Source organism: Tasmannia lanceolata, unplaced genomic scaffold (assembly GCF_043159265.1).
Source record: "Tasmannia lanceolata isolate RefF3 unplaced genomic scaffold, GAP_Taslan_0.1 ptg000006l, whole genome shotgun sequence".
In the NCBI taxonomy this organism is placed as follows: Eukaryota; Viridiplantae; Streptophyta; class Magnoliopsida; order Canellales; family Winteraceae; genus Tasmannia; species Tasmannia lanceolata.
Genome location: NW_027518683.1, coordinates 40949268 through 40959177, shown reverse-complemented (window position 1 = coordinate 40959177; position 9910 = coordinate 40949268). Strand labels below are relative to the sequence as shown.

Sequence of the window (9910 nt, the reverse complement as noted above, 5' to 3'; positions counted from 1 at the left end):
TTCTTCATATTCTGATTTTAATCTCAAAAATATCACAAAGATATTGCCATAATTTCATGATATTATTCCTCATTCTAACCTCTGGTAAGAATATCTTCTATTTGTAAAACGTACAAACACCACATGCTTCACATCCCTAGGAAATGCTCAATTTTATTTATTTTTTTGAATGGTAATAGAAATGCTCAACTTTTTAATTTTTTTTTTCCTCTTTCTTAAGTTGAATTTCCATTTTTCTATGGTGGGCATTAACCACTGGCGTCTTGGTAGACTATAAATGGTTCTTTCTTTTCTGTTGAATCAATAAGCATAGTTTGAGCTGCCAAGTCAAGTCTAGTGTTAAAAAACTTAGTAAGTATTTTTCCATTTACACCACATATATTTGCTATATATAAATGTACTTATTTTTCGAATTTAGAGACGACAAAAGGTTTGGAAGAGCAGTTAAGTGCATGTGTTTTTAAGATTAGGTATTGACTTCAATTTTTAATACAATATCATTGACACTAATTTTAAATTGCTAGCGAGATTTATAAAATTCATATGAGAAATTGATGAATTATCCTTCAAATTCGTGTTCAATTTGAAAGAGTAGAAGAAACCTCTCATGATTTCATCGCAAGAAACACCATTCATTGCTACCAGAACAAGAATCTAAAATACAAACAGAAGGAAACCTGATAGATTCTATCCTTATAAACAGCATAAATAATTCACAAAAATACAAAAAATGGAATAGAGTACAAAAAGACAAACAGCCCAAGAACTATATAAGGTCAAATGGTTCCGGCAGTGGGTCGAAACGGTGATCAAAGACCGGACTTTGATCGGATTGATTGTCGAGACTATGCAGCCAGTCCATGTTCTTTGAGTCTTCTTTCAGCAGAATTGCATCATATCGAGAGCTTTCGTAACGGTCAGGCTCGCTCAGTTTCGTAGAAAGCTTCCTGTCTTCATGGTTGGTTTCGCAATTCGAATATCTATCAATGTTGTATCCATTCTCAGATATGGTCCCATTGCTTCCAACAGAAGATGGGGTGTCTGATACTCGTGCTGGTCGGCCTTTCTGAGTGGCAGAGCGAATGCTCTGAGGATATAGGGAGTTGGCCGCCATAGTACGGATGCTCCCCATTCCGTTCCGAATATCCTTAAAATTACAGAAAGACAATGTTGGAAGGTAATTTAGTCTTTATTATCTTGTGCAACCCTAATTATATACATCGGAGATAAAAATGGACACAGGAGAGATTGCATAGGAAAAATACCATATGTCTGAGGGCCATATCGAGTGATTTTTTTGAGATTGTCCTTCCGAATCCAGTACTCTCCGTGGATGTCACTGGCTTTGCAGCCCTCCGGCCGATTGACTCTGGGACAATTGGCTTTTGAATTTCAGGTGGCCTAACTTCATGCCCATTGCTGTGCAACCGGGCCTTACCAGAGGGTTCGGGAAGCCTCCCCCTGGTAACAACTTGTGAGGATGATTGCCTCCGTGGTGGATTCACAGGCCCAGTGGGCTCCGAATTTGCCCGGACAGTGAGAGAAGAACCAGGCCGGGTCCTACCAGCAGAAAGTGGTCTGTCTTGTAGTGTTGTTCTCAGGTTTGGTGGCACAGGGATGTCTGTGAGCACAATGGGCTGCTGTGGGCGCCGGGCCCGTGGGCCCGGAGAGCTGGGACGGGATGCTACTGTTGGCTTTCTGGGCGGAGCCCGCCCAACAGAGGAGGAGCGTCCGGGAATTGGAGTTGAAGCTGGTATTGGGTTCCTTCGCGTAGGGGTGGATGGGCGGGAATTTGATCGTGCGGAAGGGGAATTCAAATTTGCTGGGGTTTGTGGACGGGCAGTCGGAGTTGAGGGCCTAGGGTTTGGGGATGGTCGGATTCTGTCACCGGAAGAGGTAGCGGCTGGCCGGGTTTTGGCAGGAGTTGACGACCGTACCGAGTTTGGGCGAGTTGTTGGGGTTGATGACCTTGCTGAAGATGGCAGGGGCGAGCGAGTGACAGGGGTTGATGGCCTATATGATGTGATAGACGCAGTGCTAGTGTTGAGGATTGATGTTTTGTTGCAGTTAGAAGAATGTGTGTAGTGTGTGTTGGAGATGGAAGGGCGTGTAACTGAACTACTTCTAGCTGGTCTTGGGGAATAGTTGTTCTCTGATTGTGTTGTAGAAAACTGAAATATAGAAAGATGAGAGATCAGATGTTAGATGTGTTTCCTGCATTTTTGGAGAGCTGACATACATTATACATATGACTAGTGTACTCTTCAACAACTGGGAATGCAGAACTGTGATATTTGTGTGAGAGGATACATTAGTGTACTCTTCATAAATTTTCAAAAGGTTGATAATTGACTAGGAATGTGGCAGAGTTGGCCACATTTCAAATGCTGACTCCAACTTTTTAGTGGAATTGGGAAGTTTTTCATCCAGACTTTGATAATAGAAAGACTACCTTGAGTTTGCGTTGGGTTCCAATCACTACTTTGAAAACAGAACCCATAGAAGAATGTTTATGCTTATGCAACAAGATATTTGGATTATCAAAGACAGCCCTCCACTTGAAAACCAGTTTTTTTTTTTTTTTTTGGTTGTTGTACTTGGAGTCAAATGTAGACTCACTGAATTTATAAATAGTTGGCCAGATTGGCGATGTTTTTATGAAGTTGGGAGTTTAAGCTTGATACACATAGCGGAACAAAACAGAGTCAACTCGGCCATATACCAAGTTTCAGGTGCTTGGATATTGATCATAAAATTAGCGAGTAATGAAACTGTATGCTAACAGAAGACTGAGGAGTCGACTCTGGTACAACTTGGAGGATGAGACAGAAAAATCATCAAATGGAAATGGCTTTGTTTGATGCCAAATATTTGACAACTAGTATGACATATTAGGTTGGGCTGGAAGAGTAATTATTGATAGTGCAGCAGCAGAAATCTATGCATAGGATGACAAGACCAAGCAAAATCACAAATGGTAGGAATTGGTGATATATACATATACATTTAATGAATTAACCAATTATTTAGGTTGGACTTATATGGAAAATCATATAAATGGAAAGAATAACTGCATGGAGGAAGCAATGTCCACACTGTTGGACCTAACTCCAAAATCAAGTTTCAACCTGTTATGAAATGTAAATATATTAAATCTAAAGAATGAAGTGGTGTCCTTACAGAAAACATAAAAATAGTTTCCTACTTTCCTTAAAACATAATCAAAACACATACCCTTGAAGCTTTAGTGGTTGAGACTGATCTAACTGAGGAAGTGGACCTCGGAGCTGTTGGTGAAGGTTGAGACTCGGTAGCGTGCGTTGAAGAAAAGGGTGGAGTTCCAGGAGGAGTAAGAAGCCTAATGACAAGTAATTAAAGAAGTGCACAGTTAGCTGTAGATATCTGTTAAAGAGCATGTCTTATTCAATTAACTACTATGACAACCATAGAATATGTACTTTATTTGCAAAAACTGCCCTGAAAAAAGCCAGTTGACTTAAAACAGAAACTTTTTGCTTGTATTGGTAAATAAAAGAACATCTTTTGCTAACGTTTTTAATGGCAACCCAGCCCGATAAAATTTTCAGCCTTCTGGACAAGCTCTTCAAGTAACAATATCATATAACACTTTATGAGAGCAAATTCTGGTTGCGATAAGCAGGCTTATGAATCCCTGCTTCTATTGTGCATTCATCTGGCTCAGGCATTGATTACGTGGGTGGGGCTTAACAGTTCTTTTGGGGTATAATTTATGATTATGACATTGATTTTGGATCAAACTCCTGAATGAAAGATTGGTAAATCCTCAAAAGTGTTCCGCTTCCATTGTTTTTTTTTTAATGGAGCTGTTCTGCTCCATTCTAATCTCCTTTTAACTCAATTCATTTCAGAACAAGAAAATTTGTGGCTATTGTGTCCACTTAGAGTTCAGTTCGGTGCATATTTGAATTCCTCAACTTATTGGAGTACTACAAGCTCTAATGTCTTGGAATGGAATAGCAGTATCAAATTTAGTAGAAATCTAATTCATAAAGCAGCTAGTGAATTGCTTCTACACAAATTTAAGAGGGGATGCCTTCATAAAGCAGCTAGTCAATCTTTTGGGGATGCCTTAGTTACCTGCTTTAGAATTTTCAATCTTAATTACTCAGAAGAATCAAAGGAGTTTTGATTGAATTAGTAGGGGAAACTGCGGAGTCGGACAAGAACTCGGAGTCAACTTGGGTGAGTTGACGATTGACACAGGAAGTTTTGAAACAGTGCTTGAAGAAATGTAAAAAGACAAGTGAAGAAAAATATAATTATGAATGAGAGAGTATGCTGCAGAGATAGTCCTAGATGGAAGTGGGCTGAAACAAACACCAAGTGTACCCAGTTTTGCAAAATCTACAATCCTATTCGAAGTTCTCATTTTGCAACAAAACCAACTGAAATAGATATCTTCCTCTTCTCAAGTCTAAAGGAAACTTCAATAAATTTCAACGCCAAAGAGAAGCAATTGAAGATGAAATGAAAACAACCGTTGATCTAGCAGACTGATCTAGGACTTGCCAGCTTCCAACAGACTGCTCAATTGCCACCTTATTCTGACATTCTCTGTTAAGAATCCAGATATTTCCTTTCCTTTTTCTAATTCACATATAAAAGAAAATTTTCAATTCTAAAAAGATATTATGTAAGACAGATTAAAACCCAATTCCTGATCTTGAAAGGTGATAAGCAGGTAGGTTAGTTCTGACAAGACTAAACATGATGAGAAATGTTCAACAATCAATTCCAATTGAGCAAATCTCTACTGATTGATTTCTGGTTTGTGAATAAGAACAATAGCTGGTAGGATTTGCATTGAAGGAATAGTTGCTAGAATTACGTTTCTTATGTTAATTTTCCTAATCGACCAAAACACCCACGAAGGTGATCCCATCAAAATTCAAGCACCATTTACTCCAAGAAATGAAATGAAATTAAAGAAATCAGAAAATAATACCCACATAATTCCATGATATTTCTTCAAGATCTTCGCAAATGCATTTCACTAAGTATCCAGCAAATCAGATTATACATATAGAAAATTTATTAACACAAATGAGAGTGATGAGATTTTAAGAGGATGCAGATCTCGAATTCAATAAATATATGAGAAATGGAATTAAATAAAACTACCAATCGTAATCGTGTTTCCCTCCGTCCCCAGATGAAAAAGGATCATCCAATCCACTCCTTGACAGTTTAACTGAAAGTCTCCCCAATTTCATCGAAGCTGAAAAATCACGTCCAATATAATTCATCAACACATCAACCATATTAATAATAAACGAAACAGAAACAATATATCCTCAATCTCAGTAGAAATGCACGAATCATTGCCACGAAAATTCTAAAATATTGCAAAAATAAGGCAAAAGAAAAAGAACCAACAATATGCCACTCCAAAAATGCATGATTTTGCAAGAAAATCAGTAACAGCATGAAAAACTCTAAAAAAGACAGATATCTGCCTAATCTTTGCCAGAATTGTGCGAATTACTGCCAGAAAATTTGACAAAGAAACAACTCGATATCTCCAGTAAACAAAATAAATGCAAAATTTGGATAAAATTATAAAAAAAAACACAGAATCAAGAACAGGATAACCAAAATGCCACTCCAAAATCTGCTTTTTTGATATTCTACATTTGCGAAAGGCATTATGATGATGTCCCAGGGTTATTTCTGTCAACTCAAAAAAAAAAAAAAAAACAGAGAAAATCTCTAACCGTCAGATTCAACGGAAGGCACCGCAACGGGTAGGATCCTACGGTTCCTGGAGAAGAGATCTAAGTTCTCGTCTCTTTCCGCTGAGATTCCGGTGAGGCTCCGCCCCCTCCGGTGCTGAGTTCCCGCCGGAGTACTCCTCCCGCCGTTTACCGTTTCCCTAGAGATCCTGTTCATGGTGCAGTTACTAAAACCCACATCGGAGAATCGATTCCATTTAGAGAGAGATATAGATTGTAGTCTTGCACAAATTGGCTTAGATTCAATCAAAGAGAATGAATTTTATAGCTGCCTCTTCTGTGTTTTCTTTTTTAGCCTGTGCTCAACAAAAACGGAGAGAGAGAGAGAAGAAAATGCCGTAGATTCAAGCTAGCCAGAGCTCGCGACAGCCAGAGATAGAATTTGTACTACTTTGGACAGCCTCTTTTATTCGTCGGTTTATAGGGGGGCTCCTAGTAAAAGAACAGGAAAACGATGGTAAAAATTAGTACTGATATTGGCACTACCATATTTTGATAATTGCACTGACTCATCTTGTCTTTTATTATTTAAATGTGTTGTCAAATCAATTGTTAATACAATTCCCAAAAGTAGAATGATATTTCCCCCCTTTAACATTATCCGTTAAGGCTCTGTTCACTTGCGTTCCTGGGAAAGCAAATACCTGGAAAACAACATCTTTTTACCTTGACAATACAGAATTCTAGTGTTCACTTTCTTTCCTGAGAAAGTAACAAGCCTAGGTGGAAAATGTCAAATAATGACATAGGAATTGCCAAAAATGATGTGGAAATGTCTCTTTTTCTCACAAGTGTGGGAAACCAAATTCCACTATTTTGGTCGGATTAGCTTTCTCGGAAAAACTAGTGAAAAAGGTGGGCAAGCAGTTTCTCGAGAAACCTTTTCCTACACAGTTTCCCTGGATTTCTTTTCCTAATGTCACGTCAGATTTCCGAGAAACTTTTTCTTTTTCTTTCCCGAGAAAACAAGTGAACAGAGCTTAAGTTTTAAAGGCAGAGAAAAAAGTTACACGGGGTGAATTTATCCTCATGTAGTGAACCATTCTCACAGAAACCGTTAAGGGGTGGGGGAGGGGGATATCATTTCCCTTTCGTTTAGTTGCAAGTAAAAGAAAATCCCATTGAATTTTTGTAGAAACAGGGAGGGGACAAACATTTATTAGACAAGAGTGCCATAATGAGTGGAGAGAGAGGGAAGAGAGAGCACCATTCTTACTAGCAACCAAATCAAGCGTTATACCAAAAACCTCTCAGAAACCAAATAGCAAAGAAAAGACAAGCTGACTTTTGTGCAATTATTAAAAGATCACTGCTAGGGAAACCGGAATCCGTTTTGGAAAAAATCAAAAAAAAGGGTCTTCAACCATTTGAATCGAGTCCACTAAAAGACAAATGGAGGAGCTGAAATCCCAGTAGCCAAAATGAAAGGTGAGGGTGTAATTTACTTGCAAGGACTCATCCACTCCCTGAATTGGTGCTTCCTCCTATCTCCATCTCTCTGTAAGCAGTGATCTATACTGTTCTTCCAGTGGGCCCCACATAAGAATGGGCCATGGATCAAATCTTTTCTCTGTTCGGATGATCCTAACCATCCAATTGGTGAAAGCTGATATATATATATATATATATATATATATATATATATATATATATATATATATATACTGTTATGATAAGGCTCCTTCCTAAATCACATTTATTCTGTCGTACACGTGATCTGATCCATTGATCTGAGGACAAATGACTTTGAGAATACCTCGATCGGATGAATGTAGGCCCTAGATCTATAATCCTCGTTTAGGATTTCACCAGCAAAGGTAAACCGTTGTTTTTTTATAGCTCGTTTCATTTAATATAATGAGGTACACCGGGCGTAGCGGGCCCACTTTGGATCATCTGAATAGTCCATTTTATAGGCCTGGTTGTGGATCTTTGATTGCAAAAATACTAACCTGTCTTAACACCCAATAGTACGTACTTTTCCACACTGAACTATTAATGCACGGTTCAGATCATTCAAAGAAAGGTAGGACCCACTATAGGGTTTGTTGTACTGCAATGAACCCTTCTTATATACGGTCTAAGCCTTAATTTTCATTGCACTTTTTTACAATTTTCTTGTCAATTTACCCTATAATTACAAAGTTTGGATTTGGAATTTACCAAAACAAATGTGCGAAATATTCAGGAAATATTTGGAAAGATTTTCTGAGAAAACCATGTGTTTTCAACTACATAAATACTTATCTTTACTAAATACGACGACAAGAAAAGGAATGGACAAAGACTAGAGCACTTTTGCTTTCTAGATTAGGATGTGAGTTCAATTCTACTATATATACTTATTTTCTAAATACAACACAAGAAAAAGTACGGAAAAAGACTGAAGTACTTGTGTTTGCTAGATTAGGATGTGAGTTCAATTTCCATTATAATGTCATTTTCAATAATTTTGAATTCTTCATGGGATTTACAAAATCATATGTGAGAAAACTACATCAATTCCACAACATTAATAGGAAAACATTGCATTTACTTCAATAAAATGCAAGATTTTTCAATCATTTGAATTTTTTTAAAGTGTAAATGAGTCTTAAAAAATCAGGGTTTTTCAGTTGCTAGATTTTTTTAAGCTCTAAACCATGACTCAAGGGACAAGGATGACTAATCACAATAACTTTTTTTTTTTTTTTTTTTTAACGCATAATCTATCGGACTAAGTACAATCACTTATGTGCAGACATTATTCATGAAAAAAATGCTGCTATGACTAAATTTTTATGAGATAAAAGTAAAGCCGTAATAAAAAAATGTTATAGATATAAGGTATTTAATAGGGGTGCAACTCAGGTCGGGTTGAACCCGAATTTGGGTTGGGTTGGGTTTTTTTTTTTTTTAAATCAGGTTGGGCTGGGTTGGGTGGGGTTGGGGTGTCGAGCAACCCGACCCAACCCGAAACCCGATTTCCAATTCCGATATGTGCTTAAAACCTGATTTCAAATGAACACATTTCCCATTGAAGCTAGAAATATGCTTAAATTTCAACATAAATTTATCCTTCAGTTCAGTTACAAAGAGTTTTTATATGGTGGATGCCTGAGTAGGAATGTGAGAAAAAAAACAATGGGGCCCACAAAAAACATGTGCATGAATTGGAAATCGGGTTGGGTCGGGTTGACCCGATTGCAAATCAGGTTGGGTTGGAAAAATGGGTTCCTCGGGTAGGGTCAGGTTGGCCTCAACCCGACCCAACCCAAGCCGAGTTGCACCCCTAGTATTTAATGTTGGAAAAATTGAGGGTACTGTTGTTGATAGAAAACAGAAACTTGTTGCTTCAAGGCGTGATATCACTTTCCTTAAGACAAGATTTGCCCCCACTAGTAGTGTGCAAAGGGGATCCGCAAATTGCCTCCAAGATACAATGAAGCCTAGAAGGGAAGCCCTACTAATGTTTGATGACGCGTAGTACTAGCGGAATCAAACCCGAAATGCCCTTCCGAAATTTCAAGCCTTAAAGAAATTTCTAGATACTGTTTCTGCAGGAAAAACAGTATTTAGAACAGTAAACAAAAGAAAAACAGTATGTAGAAATACTTGGAGATTTTGTAGGAGTGTAGAAGAGAGTGTAAAGTCTGTCAGAATTGTCAATTAGTTTTTCTGTTATGAAATGACTGAATTCTGCACATTTTATAGACCACCTGGTGTCTTTTCAGTGTGAAAAACACCTCTACAAGGCACCTTTTCAGAATGTTTGAAATCTGACCGTTAGATCGCACCCATTGATATTGAACGGTCCTGATCGATCCTAGAGGTGACTGTTGGTTTGAGTAAAACATCTCTCCAACCCAGTCATCGTTAGATCAACCATCTATGGTGTGGATCGCACCCCCTTGGCACTTAACCGTTGGGGGAAGGGACACAACCCATTTGAAGTGCAAAGTGCGCCTAAAAAAGCGCTACTATGCGCCCTATAGCCCATTGCCCACGCGCGTGCGCGTGTGCGTGTGCGAACGGTGCTTTGCACCGTCCCGCGGATCCAACCATGGGTTCAACCCAATGTGCAATCAACAAGTATTAGAAAAGTGTAGTGCTTTATAAGCCCTTCTCTTTCCTTTCTCTCATCCGGTACGGGACTA

General features: G+C 38.4%; 1 protein-coding gene across 1 annotated transcript; it reads right to left on the bottom strand.

Moving 5' to 3' along the window:
• Positions 1-655: 655 nt before the first annotated feature.
• LOC143880305 (uncharacterized) lies at positions 656-6153 on the bottom strand. Its single transcript, XM_077383182.1, has 5 exons — positions 5757-6153; positions 5164-5260; positions 3235-3358; positions 1266-2171; positions 656-1147 (listed from the first exon to the last, which is right to left on the bottom strand). The coding sequence occupies exons 1-5, from the start codon at positions 5929-5931 to the stop codon at positions 767-769; spliced, it is 1683 nt and encodes a 560-aa protein (XP_077239297.1). The 5' UTR covers positions 5932-6153; the 3' UTR covers positions 656-766.
• Between the last annotated feature and the right edge of the window lie 3757 nt (positions 6154-9910).